Raw genomic sequence first — 15,506 nt, forward strand, 5'->3', positions numbered from 1 at the left:
TTAATTCTACGCAAGTATCCATAAACTTTGTCCAACTCTGAATTCTGACAAAACATTGATACTCATTGATATACTGTATATTCTCTCCTTAACATTGAACAGGCATTATTGCCTGAGTTGCAGAAGTTGGAGCTACTATATTAAACAGAGGGGGATTTGCAGATGGATCATTGAACCATATTACTGAGTGGTCTGACCTTTGTGACATTTGCCATAAAAGACAGATGGTAACAATGTAGGTGACATTCACTGTTATCGCAATGGACCATATCATCACTACTTAACGTCATCTTCATATTGATTCATACCAGAACTAAATGTCCTAGGGAATATGAGAAAACTATCCCAAACTAGGGTTGTGAAATTCCAAGAACTCTCCCAAAAGCCCCAGGTTTTCAGAATTCATGGTTTGAAGATTTACAGAATCAGAAGGGAATAAGCAAGATTTTTTGGGACTTTTGCAACACTAATCCAAACTATTGATAACACAGTGATACGAGGTTGCGTCAAACAGTTTGTTCATTATTTTGTTTTGCTTGTCAGGAGGTGAAAAAGGAGTTTGCGTGCACTTCAATCAGACGCAATTTCAGCGTTTTAATTGCATCTGATTGAAGTGTGTGGAGGCTCCGTTTTCACTCAATCATATGCATTTCCCACTTGGCACAGAAATCAATTCAACATTTATTCCACGTTGGTTCCACGTCATTTCATTGACAACGTTTATTCAACCAGTGTGTGCCCAGCGGATTACTCCTGCACCTTTACTGAGCTTGGCGACTGGGTGTGCAGTAGATCATCTCAGTGTCGTACTGTTTGCTTTGTCTGTTGCATTTGTCAGTGGAGTTAACAATCAAGTTAACTTGCTTATGCGCTTCCTGGGTGCAAGACAGAAAATTGTTGCAGTACAACAATACTGTATCACAAACACAATGCACAACAAAACTTCAAACTTCAGTCTTCCCATTTAATGGTAATTTCGGAGTTGAGCCTTTACTGTGAATGTGGTTTCAGAGAACTCAGGAACATTGCATTTAAACGGAGCATTGTCAACCTCAGACTGTAAACATGATACACATACCACAAATACCGATACAGCGAGAGCAGTATGCATAACAAACAACATTTCCTCTTCTCAAACAGTTTAAAAAAAAATCTTTGCACCTGGAACTACTTCTTATATGGCAATCAAGATACAGCTAGAGCAGTTATAAACTCTAACTACTTCCTGTATTCTCCTATCCTTCCAGACATCCCCTATTCCCACTGCTGGCCCTGCTGTTTGAGAAGTGTGAGCAGGCCACCCAGGGCTCTGAGTGCATCACCTCTGCCAGCTTCGATGTGGACATCGAGAACTTTGTGCATCAGCAGGAGCAGGACCACAAGCCATTCTTCAGCGAGGACCCCGACCTGGACAACCTGGTTAGTACACTGCCTGGGGGGCATCTCAATAGTCTAGCATGACTTCTTCATTGAGGAGGCACCTCAATAGTCTTAACGGCTTCCTCAGGTTGAAGAAGTATCTCAACAGTCTAACATAGCTTACTAATGTTGAGGATGACTTGCTTCCTCTACTGGTAGAGGAAGTCATTACTTATCCCTTTCACATACGCTTTATTTCCCACTCATATCAAGTTGTCTTATCTCCTACATATACATGGTTCTCTCTTCTAGACTATCAATTAGCTCTCTCTCTCTCTCTCTCTCTCTCTCTCTCTCTCTCTCTCTCTCTCTCTCTCTCTCTCTCTCTCTCTCTCATGCAGACACATCTACCCCTTTCCCTTCCATCTCCTTTGTCTCTCTAAATATTTATTTATATTCACCCGTTCTCTCTCTTTTCCCCTTTCCCACTCTCCCCCCTCATGATCTTTCCCTCCCACCCTTCCGTGACAGCTAGCAGTAATTAGAAATTAGGAGAAATAGGGAAGGTGGCTGGGGAGAGAGAGAGAGATGGAAGGTCGGCTCTCATCATTATGGGGGTACTCGGCCGACAAGTGGTGCGGCAGTCAATTAACCCCGCATCTGTGTGCTTTACGAGGAGCCGGCCACGGACTGGCCCTGGCACACACTAACTCTTCCACAGGACAGTAATGCTGAAGCTGACTGGCCGAGATGGCACTTGGCTCCCGATTAAACAAGCGGCAGTAATTGGCAGATTTATCTCCTCCTTGGCCAAGCACTTTTCCGCCCCATTCTGGTGCCCTTGGGTGCTGACTTTGAGGGAGTGAGCACTGGGAGGAGAAGCCTGGTTGGAAAAAGGACAAAGTTTGGATCATAGTGAAGGATTTTAAGAGGGCTCATGGATTAGCAGGTGTTATGTCAAGGGCTATCTTAGAACGTTCAGAGACTGACTAGGGCTAGCACATAATTTTTAAGGCACATGAGGGGGCTGTCCAGAAACAATATTATTATTTACCTTTGGTTCAAACTGGAGAAGGCAACCATGGAGCTAGCCAATGTTGAGCGAGCATAGCATTCAGGCTAGCATGTAGCCTACTTCCCTAGTCATTGAGCCTGCTGGCTTTGCCTCTCTCTTCTCAGATGGTGAAGGCCGTCCAGGTGACCAGGTTCAGTCCTGGGTTCAAATACTATTTCAAATATCTCAAATACTTTCACATACAGTTGAAATAAGTGTTCAGATATATTTTTATTTGAAAAGACAAGAAGTTGAAAATGTTAATGTATTTGGAAATACATTTGGAAAGTATTTGAACAATTCAAATACACTGCCTCAAATACACTCCCGTGCATTTATCCAGATATTTGAAAATAGTATTTGAAGTATGTATTTGAAAATTCTCTTAAATACAATTGATCAAATAACCATTCAAATACTAAAATAAAAGTACATGTTTTTGGCTGTGTATTTGTAAATACTCAAATACACACCAAAAATATATATTTTTTATCAGATACTCAAATACAAATGTATTTGAACATAGGTCTGCTAAGGTTACACCTTTCTAAAATTGGAGAAATCAACAATAGAGCTAGCTCAAGTTGAGCCAATCTAGACTACATTCAGGCCTGCATGTAGTGTCCTTCCTTCCCCAATCATTGAGCTTGCATATATTCCTCTTCTCTCTCTCTCTCCCTCCCGAGATGGTGAAGGCCATCCAGGTGCTGAGGATCCACCTTCTGGAGCTGGAGAAGGTCAACGAGCTCTGCAAGGACTTCTGCAACCGCTACATCACCTGCCTCAAGACCAAGATGCACAGCGACAACCTGCTTCGCAATGACCTGGGCGGGCCCTACTCGCCCTCGCACACCTCCCTCAGCCTGCAGCAGGTAAGGCGGACACTTACACATATGCGCACTGGTGCACGCATGCACATACGTACAAACTCTAAACATAGTGTATCTGGTATGCACTTTGAAGGAGCCAACTGCGTTTTTTATGTTTTAGTGTTTTTCTGAAAGACCATTATACTTGTGTCAAAAACATCTGAGCTGTATTAATTAGTCTAATACATTGTGTTATGTTTGGATAGAAATACATTTTGAAGAACAGATGTCTCCTACATGTAGCACTAAGGAATCATCAGCTCTGTTCATGGCATTTTTATCCTCAACATTCAGTACTTTCATGTTTCAAGTTTCAAATTGTATTAGTCATATGTACATCCTGAACGGCCCTTCTCAACCCCCTTACTGGTTCCTTCTCTTCCTATGACCTCTGACCTCACCAGGACCTCCTCCAGACATCCTCTCCGTCCATGACATCAGTCTCCAGCTCCGTCAACTCCTCAGGCATCATGATGCCCACCGGGACCCTGCAACAGGGTAATATTGCCATGACTACCATCAACTCCCAGGTGGTGTCAGGTGAGAAGCCTTTCCACCTTCCTCAAACCAGTTCTATGGGTACCTCACCTTCCCTGATATTACATCATACAACAAGTGTCCTTTATACCTCTACATTGTAGTGACATAGGCAGAAACAATTGCAGTGTATGTACAAATTGTACAAAGTGTTCTACCCTGCATGCACAACATTTAAAATTAAAACAACATTAGGGTGAGAGAAGGTTTAGCCACAATGTTTTGCATTAAGTATTAATCTATTATTATTTCAGCAACTGCTTGCTGGTAGGTCACATCATATCCTACGTCAAATGGAGGCTGTTGACATATAATTATGGAAATACTTTTTGTGTTAATGAAGGTGTTCTACATTATATATACAAAAGTATGTGGACACCCCTTCAAATTTGCCACACCCGTTGCTGGCAAGTTTTTAAAATTGAGCACATAGCCATGCAATCTCCATAGACAAACATTGACAGTAGAATGGCACGTTGTCACGATCATAGTTGGAATGAGGTGAGGACCAAGGTGCAGCATGGTAAGCGTACATTTCAACTTTATTTAAAAATGACGCCAACAAAACGAAGAACAAAAAAACAACCGTGAAGCTTTGGGCTATGTGCCCTGAACAAAGACAAAGTTAACTTTCCACAAAACAGGTGGGGGAAAAGGGTACCTAAGTATGGTTCTCAATCAGAGACAACGATAGACAGCTGTCCCTGATTGAGAACCATACCAGGCCAAGACATAGAAATAAAAAACATAGAAAAAATGACATAGAATGCCCACCCTAGTCACACCCTAGCCTAACCATAATAGAGAATAAAAAGCCTCTCTATGGCCAGGGCGTGACACACGTACTGAAGAGCTCAGTGACTTTCAACGTGGCACCGTCATTAGATGACAACTTTCCAACAAGTCAGTTCGTAAAATTTCTCCTCTGCTAGAGCTGCCCCAGTAAGTGCTGTTATTGTGAAGTGGAAACTTATAGGAGAAACAATGGCTCAGCCGTGAAGTGGTAGGCAACACAAGCTCACAGAACAGGACTGCCAAGTGCTGAAGCACATACAAATTGTCTGTCCTAGGTTGCAAAACTCGCTACTGTGTTCCAAACTGCCTGTGGAATCAAGGTCAGCACAAGAGCTGTTCGTCGGAAGCTTCATGAAAGGGATTTCCAAGGCCTAGCAGCTGCACACAAGCCTAAGATCACTATGCACAATGCCAAGCATCGGCGTGTGTGGTGTAAAGATCGCCCCCATTGGACTCGCATTGGACTCGGAAATGCGTTGGAGCAGTGAAAACGTGTTCTCTGGAGAGATGAATCACGCTTTACCATCTGGCAGTCCAACGGACTAATCTGGGTTTGGCAGATGCCAGGAGAACACTACATTCCCCAATGTAAAGTGCCAACTGTAAAGGTTGGTGGAGGAGGAATAATGGTCTGGGCTATTTTTCATTGTTCGGACTAGGCCCCTTAGTTCCAGTGAAGGGAAATCTTAACGCTACAGCATATTTTGACATTCTAGACAATTCTGTGCTTCCAACTTTGTGGAAAAAGTTTGAGATGGATCTTTCCTGTTTCAGCATGACACTGCCCCTGAGCACAAAGCGAGGTACATACAGAAATGGTTTGTCAAGATCGGTGTGGAAGACCTTGACTGGCCTGCACAGAGCCCTGACCTCAACCCCATCAAACACCTTTGGGATGATTTGGAACGCCGACTGTGAGCCAGGCCTAATCACCCAACATCAGTGCCCGACCTCACTGATGCTCTTGTGGCTGAAGGGAAGCGAGTCCCCGCAGAAATGTTCCAACATCTAGTGGAAATCCTTCCCAGAAGAGTAGAGGCTGTCATAGCAGCAAAGGGGGACCAACTCCATATTAATGCCCATGATTTTGGAACGAGATGTTCAACGAGCAGGTGTCCACATACATTTGGTAATGTAGTGTATATCACTCAAAAGTGTGGCTGGGTTTCTTGTTATTATGTACAGCGAAATGTTACCCCTGCCCTCCAGAAATCCCTTTCAACTCAGAATAATAATCTCATTCCATCTTTCTCTTTGATCGTAAGACATTCAAAGCTCAAATTAATACCCGTGATTAGAGAATCGAAATTAGTGCTAATTAGTAGCAAAAGAACAACTCATGAAAGAATACAGCTTTTCTTTTCGTGCTTCATTCGCACCGATGTGCTTTTGCCTTACTTGTTTACATGTTGTTGTTGTTGTTATTGTTTTGGTAGGGTTAGATAATAGAGCTCTCGAGCCGAAATGGTGCAAGGCCGACTGCTTTTCACAGAAGAAGAAGCCACTCGACTCTTATGACCGCAAATTATCCCCTCAGGTGGCACCTTGTATCAGCCGGTTGCCATGGTGACGTCGCAAGGGCAGGTGTTAACCCAGGGACTCTCCCAGGGGACCATCCAGATCCAGAATTCACAGGTGAGGCCGTCAGCTGCTCGTCTAGCATTTACCTGCCTCTTCTGCCATAAGATTTAGAGATGGATCATGTCAAACAACTCCAAATACTCTCACTGTCATGCATATCATTGTTTGTGCTTGCCATTAGCTGTCATCAAGTGGTGGGCCTCTCTGTTATGAACATGTTACGACAGTGTGAAATCAATATTAGAGTAATAGTGTAATAGCTAACGTATCATTGGTAAACTTATGACATTTCAGCACACTGTTTTTGCAAGGTATCACTTGTTTATTATGCTAACGTTTCCTCCTTGACAAAATTTTGTACAATAAACAAGTGACTTGATTATTTTAATTTGAAGTCCAACACACCTGCAAAGAAAGCTCTTAATGTCAGAGTTTGCGAGTGCATGTCCCTTTAAACTCCTGCAATCCCCATGCCCTGAAGAACCTCACATAGGTGGTCAATATTTGAGTCAGACTGTCAGACCACCCGTATGCTCGCCTACGGAGTAGACTGTGGGGTGCTCTGCTCTGCAGGCGTATTAGAAAGCCACAGTGTCAGCCAGGCAGGTAATTCTGTGTTTGACAGACAGCGGCGGCCTCAGTGAATACCCAGGACCCAGCCGAGGCGGCACTCTACACGTGGTCTGGGAATAGAGTGCAGCCCCGTAGCTACATCACCGACAAGCTCCCGGTAATGATACCCCGGCTTGGTGCCGCCAATTAATTCAACCCCGCTTTTCCGGAACACAAATTCCCAGGGCCGAGGGGGATAGGGGGAGGGATTTCCACGTGACACCCCAGCTGCACCTGTAATAAGGCTTATTTTATGCTGTGTGTGTGTGTGTGTGTGTTTCATATATTTACAGTGCCTTCAGAAAGTATTCACACCACTTGACTTTTTCAACATTTTGTTGTGTTACAGCCAGAATTTAAAATGAATTACATTTTCTTTTAATTGTCACGACACACAATACCCCATAATGTCAAAGTGGAATTATGTTTTTATACATTTTTACAAATGAATTAAAAATGAATAGCTGAAATGTCATGAGTCAATAAGTATTCAACCCCTTTATTATGGCAAGCCTAAATAAGTTCAGGAGTAAAAATGTGCTTAACAAGTCACATAAAATTCATGGACTATCTGTGTGCAATAATAGTGGTTAACATGACTACATCATCTCTGTACCCCACATATACAGCTATCTGTAATGTCCCTCAGTTGAGCAGTGAATTTCAAACACAGATTCAATCATCAAGACCAGTGACGTTCTCCAATGCCTCACAAAGAATGGTACCTATTGGTAGATGGGTAAAAAAAAGAAGAAGCACACATTGAATATCCCTATGAGCATGGTGAATGTATTCATTACGCTTTGAATGGTGTAACAATACACCCAATCACTGCAGGCGTCCTTCCTATCTCAGTTGCCGGAGAGGAAGGAAACCGCTCAGAGATTTCACCATAAGGCCAATGGTGACTTTAAAACAGTTACTGAGTTTAATGTCTGTGATATGAGAAAACTTTGGATGGATCAACAATATTGTAGTTAGTTCACAATAATAACCTAAATGACAGTGTGAAAAGAAGGAAGACTGTACAGAATACAAATATAAAAAAAACTCACATAATTAGTTAAATAAAGTCCACCTGTGTGCAATCTAAGTGTCACATGATCTGTCACTTGATATCAGTACATATACACCTGTTCTGAAAGGCCCCAGAGTCTGCAACACCACTAATCAAGGGGCACCACCAAGCAAGTGGCACCATGAAGACCAAGTTGTGGAGAAGTACAAATCAGGGTTAGGTTATAAAAAAATATCAGCAACTTTGAACATCCTATGGAGCACCATTAAATCCATAAAAAAATGGAAAGAATACGGCACCACAACAAACCTGCCAAAAGAGGGCCACCCACCAAAACTCACAGACTAGGCAAGGAGGGCATTAATCAGAGAGGCAACAAAGAGACCAAAGATAACCCCGAAGGAGCTTCAAAGCTCCACAGCGGAGATTGAAGTATCTGTCCATAGGACTATTTTAAGCTATACCCTCCACAGAGCTGGAGGGTATAAAAAAAACATTGCTTATAGAAAAAAATAAGCAAACACATTTGGTGTTCACCAAAATGGCATGTGGGAGACACCCCAAACATATGGAAGAAGGTACTCTGGTCAAATGAGACTAAAATTGAGCTTTTTGGCCATCAAGGAAAATGCTCTGTCTGGTGCAAACCAAACACCTCTCATCACCCCGAGAAAACCATCCCCACAGTGAAGCATGGTGGTGACAGCATCATGCTGTGGGGATGTTTTTCATCGGCAGGGACTGGGAAACTGGTCAGCATTGAAGGAATGATGGATGGCGCTAAATACTGAGAAATTGTTGAGGAAAACCTGTTTCAGTTTTACAGTGACTTGAGACTGGGACCGAGGTTCACCTTCCAGCAGTAAAATGACCCTAAGCATACTGCTAAAGCAACACTCAAGTGGTTTAAAGGGAAACATTTAAATGTCTTGGAATGGCCTAGTCAAAACCCAGACCTCAATCCAATTGAGAATCTGTGGTATGACTTAAAGATTGCTGTACACCAGCGGAACCCATCCAACTTGAAGGAGCTGGAGCAGTTTTGCCTTGAAGAATGGGCAAAAATCCCAGTGGCTAGATGTGCCAGGCTTATAGAGACATATCTTAAGCGACTTGCAGCTTTAATTGCTGCAAAAAGTGGCTCTACAAAGTATAGACTTTTTTTGGGGGGGGGGGGATAGTTATGCACACTCAAGTTCTGTTCTTTTGTCTTATTTCTTGTTTGTGTCACGTTCTGACCTTAGTTCTTTTGTTATGTCTTTGTTTTAGTATGGTCAGGGCGTGAGTTGGGTGGGTTGTCTATGTTAGTTTTTCTATGATTTGCTATTTCTGTGTTTGGCCTGGTATGGTTCTCAATCAGAGGCAGCTGTCAATCGTTGTCCCTGATTGAGAACCATATTTAGGTAGCCTGTTTTCTATTATGTTTCGTGGATGATTATTTTCTTTGTCTTTGTGTATGTCACCAGACAGGACTGTTTCGTTTCGTGTCATTCTCGTTTACCATTTTGTTGTTTTGTTCGAGTATTCGTTTTCATTAATAAAAGGCATAATGAATACTTACCACGCTGCACCTTGGTCCTCCTCTCTTTCTCCCAACGACGAACGTTACAGTTTGTTTCACAAGAAAAAATATTTTGCATCTTCAAAGTGGTAGGCATGTTGTGTAAATCCACTAAGTTAAACTGCAATAAATGTGGCAAAGAAATGGTTGCATCATGTTATGGGTTTCTTTGTCATTGGCAAGGGAGTTTTCTATGATAGAAAATAATCTGTTTAGAGCTAAGCACAATCCTACAGGAAAACCTGGTTCAGTCTGCTTTCCAAAAGACACTGGGAGAAAATTCACCTTTCAACAGGACAATAACCTACAACGCAAGCCAAATATACACTGGAATTGCTTACGAAGACGACATTTAATGTTCCTGATTGGGCTAGTTACAGTTTGACTAAAATCAGCTCTGAATTTTATCACAATACTTAATGTCTGTCTAACAATGATCAACAATTAACTTGACAGATCTTGAAGAATTTTTGAAAGAATAATGTGCTAATATTGTACAATCCAGGTGTGCAAAGCTCTTAAAGACTTACCCAGAAACACTCGCATGTGATTCTAACATGTTTTGACTCAGGGGGTTGAATACTTATCTAATCAAGATACTGAATATTTGTGTTTTATTTTTCATGTTTTCTTTTACAAAAAAAAACGTTTTCTTCCACTATCACAATATAATATTTTGTGTAGATCATTGACAAAAAATTACGATTAAATCTTTTGATCCTTTTTATACTTTCTGAAGGCACTGTATATCAGAATCAGTTGGAAGCCATTCCTTTTTCATGACTTTCCAATGCCTGCATGAAATTATTAAGAATATTTTTTAGCTATATTTATTTATCTATTCAGGCATTTTGTCCTGCCAATTTATTCGTGGTCCAGATTAAATCTTCATATTTTTGCCTCGAAACTGTTTTAGGCATTGCAAATGGGTTGTTAAATATGAATGAAGGATCCTCACATTGATACTGTTTGCGCCAATGGAAATAGGAAATATGTATTTTGTGTGTGGACCAGAGGTGAACAATATTAGATTAAAGACATTTTGGAATTCATGCATAGTGATCTCATGCCACTGTATCTGCCTTTTTAAAATGTTGTATGCCATTTAGCAGATGCATTGCAAGTGCCATCCTCTACTAACTGAACTATAGAGAACCATTAGTCTTTGTGTGTGTGTGTGTGCATGCGCGCCCATGCATGTTGTGTTTTCTTGACGCCAGTGTGTGCATGCACATGGTTTAAACTAGTTAATTGCCACTGAGTACTCCCCACCCAACTATACTGTAAAACAAAAATCGGAGATTTCTTGAATAAGTGCTTTTTCATAATTTTCTCAACCACCCACGGAGTTGGAACAAAACTCTTATCAAAGCCAAAGTTTTTGTTACAAGCGATCTACTTGTACTTTCTTGTTTTTGCACAATTTGCCAGGTTTTTTAGGCACATTTCCCACCGTAGTTCTTTCAGCTAGATCAAACCGGCCTCCTAGATTTCTCTGAGTCAAGGGTGTTGTGAATCGACGTTCCTTTCTCGCCTTTTATTTTAAGTATCATTACTCAAATTCGGTTGCTATGGCGATGGTGAAGAGGGCGGTTCTGCCCTTGCCAAAGAGACGGATAATTGGCACTGTCTCTTTGTTACCGTGGCAACAATAACACCCCATCCCTCTCTCCATCCCTCTCTTCCATCCAAGGTAAACCTGGACTTGGCTTCACTCTTGGACAGTGATGACAAGAAGCACAAGAACAAGAGAGGGGTCTTGCCCAAGCACGCCACAAACATCATGCGCTCCTGGCTCTTCCAGCATCTCATGGTGAGCTAGCAACATTAGTTACAGTAGCAACAGAGCTAATATTCATCCCTATTCCTTTGGTTAAGCTATAGAGGAAGTTATTGTTAAAATCAGGGTGAAGGGTTTAGAGCTAATAATGTCAGGGTTGTAGCTGTGTATGACTGAAGGCCTCATCCAGAAACAACCCACATAGCTTCTACCCCGTAGGCACTTGTAGTGTCTGAATTAATGAATTGAATATCTCCATGAATTAATTGAATAGGTATTAGCAATATGGTAGTTCCACTCCCTCAGATAGGCTATGAAGAATTAGATTTAGGGGCTAAGGATTGTTTCTGGCCAAGGCCTGAGAATACAAGGTGTTGGGGCATGGGTCAAAGGTTTAGGGAAGTTGAGAGTTTAGGGGTGAGGGGAGGGTTTGAACTCTTCATTCACAAAACTACTAATTGAAATTGCTTAAACTTTACTGATGGCATCCTAAATATCTTAAATCATTCCCTTGTGTAGCATCCCTACCCAACAGAGGACGAGAAAAGACAGATTGCAGGACAAACAAATCTGACCTTATTACAGGTCAACAACTGGTAAGATTGTAATACTACTACTGCAAATGCACTAGGAGATGAAAATCAGCTGGCTAAAAGTATGGATGAAATCAATAGAAATGTTGAATGTTCAGAGTGAATGTTGATGAGTTTAAACTTCAGTGCTATGCTTTATCACTTGATGGTGATTCACAACATAGTGGCGCCATCTACTGGTCTACAAATGTTCTCAGTATCATAGAGTACAACATTCTTACAGAGAAAAAAAGGTCTGTCTCTATGTTTCTCTCACACTGTCTCTTTCCCTTTACCTCTCCAATTCCCACTCTCTCCCTGCATCTCTCTCTCCCCCCCTCTCTTTCTCTCTCTCTAGGTTTATCAACGCTCGCAGGCGCATCCTCCAGCCCATGCTGGATGCCAGTAACCCAGACCCAGCTCCCAAGGCTAAGAAGATGAAGTCCCAACACCGTCCAACCCAGCGCTTCTGGCCAGACTCCATTGTTGCTGGCGTCTTGCAGACACATGGACCTCACTCTAACAACGCTGACAGTACGTCACTAAACCATGTCAATGTCTATTTGCTTGTTTCAAAACTCTGGCTGAAGAATGGTTGAGTCATCATGATTCTCTTTGATATTTCAACATAGTTTCCTTGTTATTTCAACCTACTTTATCAAGGTAATCATTTTGCATCAATCTGCATAGATCGTGTGCACTTGCGCACTCATCCTCGTGGATTTAAAAGCAATACAATACATTGAATATTGGCATGGGCTATAGTGATTCCACCACATTAGACCAGTTCATTCCTTTTAATCGCATTTAGGGGGGGGGGGGGGTGAATGAGTGCACACTTTGATGAGAAGGATATAGAATCGGAGGCAGTTATCGGAGGCTGTTATGTCAAGTTTGTGTTTCTTAGTGTGTAAACCCTGCGTTGCCTGCTTCTCCTTCTCCTCAGACCCCTTAGGCTTGGACAGCCTCCAGCCCCTGTCCTCTGACTCAGCCACCCTGGCCATGCAGCAAGCAATGCTGGGTGGAACCGACGACTCCATGGATGGCACAGAGGAAGAAGAGGAGGAGGAGGAGGAGGAGGAGGAGGAAGAGGAAGTTATGGAGGAGGAAGAGGAAGATGAGGAGGAGGAAGAGAGCGAGGGAGGGAGACGTATATCTGGCGGCGGAGGAAGGAGAGATCTGGGCATGGAGCATAGAGAGGGGCTAGAGTAATGAGAGGTGTTAAAGGACAACGTGACCTTTTGACACCTGGGTTGTGTTTAGTAGTCACCAAAACAGAAGAAAACAGACTGAGACAGAAAGGGACTACCTGGATTTCTCCACTAAGAAATTTGTTTTGTTACGGGTGCCCTAATGAACACGATTCAGACTATACTTTCCTCCACAAACCACACCTCCATTCAATCTTGACCCCTGACCAGCCCCTAGATTCAGGCAACAGTCACACCTTGAATGGGCCTTTTTTTTCTTCTACCATGTCTGTCTAGAAACTACAGATCCGTCCCATCAGAACTCTTAAGAAGGAAGATCCTATATGAGGATTAGGGGTCTGAAGGTGTCCTAAAATGGTCACCATAAATTGTGTGTCCTAGAATGGACACCATGCTCTGTGGACTAGTGGGTCACCCCAAACCTCTTATGTTTTATTACTGACAAAACAATGACAACTATGAGTTGCTGTATGTGAGTTGATTGTGAACTTGTACTGTAGGTCTATACCTGGCCCTCACGTTGGGTTCCATGCTTTGGAATCATCCAAGCCTTAGTCCGTTTCAGATTGACTCCATAAACACGATGTTGTCATTATGTTTTCCACACACATTTTCATAATGTTGATGACGAGCGATTTTTTCGCTGCAACAAAATGGATGTTTTCGGGGCATGATTACAAAAAACATTTAATTCTTTGAGGCCAAGAGCAAAAACTGCACAAAGTATGTATATTAGATGTTTTGACGTTTGCGTTACATTGCTGAAGGCTTGCATATTTATAAACAATGTTCTCACAGCTTTCAGAAGACGGCTCAAATGGCACCTTTGTAGAAGGCACAAAGTAACTGTTGTGATGTTCTGGAGGTCTTGCAATTGAGAAAACGCTTGAGTGAATCCGAGTTATCGAAGTTACTGATGGCCAATCAAGGTGACACAATCTCAAGACTGGAAAGAAACACTGTATATCACATTGAGGATTCATATTACAAAGTAACAGTGTCTCAATGAGTTAAAGAAAAACATACCGACATGGAGAGAAATGGAATTGAATCCTCAGTTCAAAGAACTAACATCTTTAAGTGAAAACCTTTGCAAGAAAAAGACAATTTAAAGGGAAAGCCTGCATATTTAAAGGGAAGAGTTCAATTCCTGAAACGATTCTCAATGTTTTACGTTAAGGATTTGAAGAAACTGTGAAAACTAATTTCAACCCTCTCTTTGTGCTAAATGAAATCCACAAAATTAAGCCACCCTTTATCCGATGTGATGTCTAGAAAAGAAAAGAAAAACCTGTTCTTGAATGTTCATTGAGATTGGTCTTTGTGAAGTATGTTCTTCATTATAAACTGGGTGGTTCGAGCCCTGAATACTGATTTGCTGACAACCGTGGTATATCAGACCATATACCACGGGTATGACAAAGCATTTATTTTTACTGCTCTAATTACATTGGTAACCAGTTTATAATAGCAATAAGGCACCTCAGGGGTTTGTGGTATATGGCCAATATACCACGGCTTATGGCTGTGTCCAGGCACCTAAGAACAGCACTTAGCCGTGGTATATTTGCCATATACCACACACCCTCGTGCCTTATTGCTTAATTATACATTTTCTTGATTGCTTATTTTTTAAATGGTTCTTCCAGAACAAGTGACAATAGGGATTTCATTATTTTGGTTTGTGCACATTGTTGTCATAATCTATTGTTTCAATAGACATTTTTTTATAATTAAAATAGATAAAGCTTCTAGTTTGAGTATCCTTTCTGAGGCAGGAAGGTGTGTGCATATGACAGTGGTCACACACAGTGTGTATATTAGGGCAGCCTCAATCAGCTTACGATAGACACTTTTGTGAGTATCGTGACAGGCCTACCTCTCCTCCCTGTGGCCAGATTGGGTATTACAATCAAAATAGTACACATCAAAAACAACTGCACACTGTTAAAGGGCTAAAGATACCCCACATAAATTGTCCTGAATCTGTGTCTGTTGCGCATTGTTTAATCTTACACCATTGCTCCTGTCAGGAAAGTTCACCCAAGCCACAGTACCTGTTGCATGCTGACAGTAACCCAACACTGGGCCTCTGTATTATACACTAACCACAGTTATCCACAAATTACGGATGAAGCTCAGACTAAACGGCCTCAATGTAGAGCAACCTCCCACATGTCCTTGTCATGTCTCTATTTTCCCACCCTCTGGTTGTTAATCAAACCTGTGATTTGGTCTTGCTGGAGTACCACCCACATGTCTTCCCACCTTTACATTTGGGTGACCCATGTACTGTAAGTAGATAGCATCAAAAAACATTTGCTGAATATGATACAAGTCTAGGATCTTCTGTAGATGGCCGCTATACATTGATTTCAGACATTCACACACGCACACATATATATATATATATATATATATATATATATATATATATATATATATATATATATATATACAGTGCCTTGCGAAAATATTCGGCCCCCTTGAACTTTGCGACCTTTTGCCACATTTCAGGCTTCAAACATAAAGATATAAAACTGTATTTTTTTGTGAA

General features: G+C 41.7%; 1 protein-coding gene across 2 annotated transcripts in view; it reads left to right on the top strand.

Moving 5' to 3' along the window:
• The window catches only part of LOC109892870 (homeobox protein PKNOX2), an 88,257-nt gene extending 73,556 nt beyond the window's left edge, over positions 1–14,701 (top strand). The window contains exons 5-13 of one of the 2 annotated variants that reach the window (XM_020485712.2): positions 1,248–1,419; positions 3,100–3,285; positions 3,687–3,822; positions 6,152–6,249; positions 6,821–6,925; positions 11,080–11,199; positions 11,686–11,762; positions 12,097–12,272; positions 12,685–14,701. In XM_020485712.2, coding sequence (XP_020341301.1) covers positions 1,248–1,419; positions 3,100–3,285; positions 3,687–3,822; positions 6,152–6,249; positions 6,821–6,925; positions 11,080–11,199; positions 11,686–11,762; positions 12,097–12,272; positions 12,685–12,950 — 1,336 coding nt within the window. In that variant the 3' untranslated portion in view covers positions 12,951–14,701. The remainder of the gene's footprint in view (positions 1–1,247; positions 1,420–3,099; positions 3,286–3,686; positions 3,823–6,151; positions 6,250–6,820; positions 6,926–11,079; positions 11,200–11,685; positions 11,763–12,096; positions 12,273–12,684) is intronic. The other variant, XM_020485713.2, reaches the window with a different exon arrangement.
• Positions 14,702–15,506: the final 805 nt, after the last annotated feature.

This window comes from Oncorhynchus kisutch, linkage group LG6 (assembly GCF_002021735.2).
Source record: "Oncorhynchus kisutch isolate 150728-3 linkage group LG6, Okis_V2, whole genome shotgun sequence".
Lineage (NCBI taxonomy): Eukaryota > Metazoa > Chordata > Actinopteri > Salmoniformes > Salmonidae > Oncorhynchus > Oncorhynchus kisutch.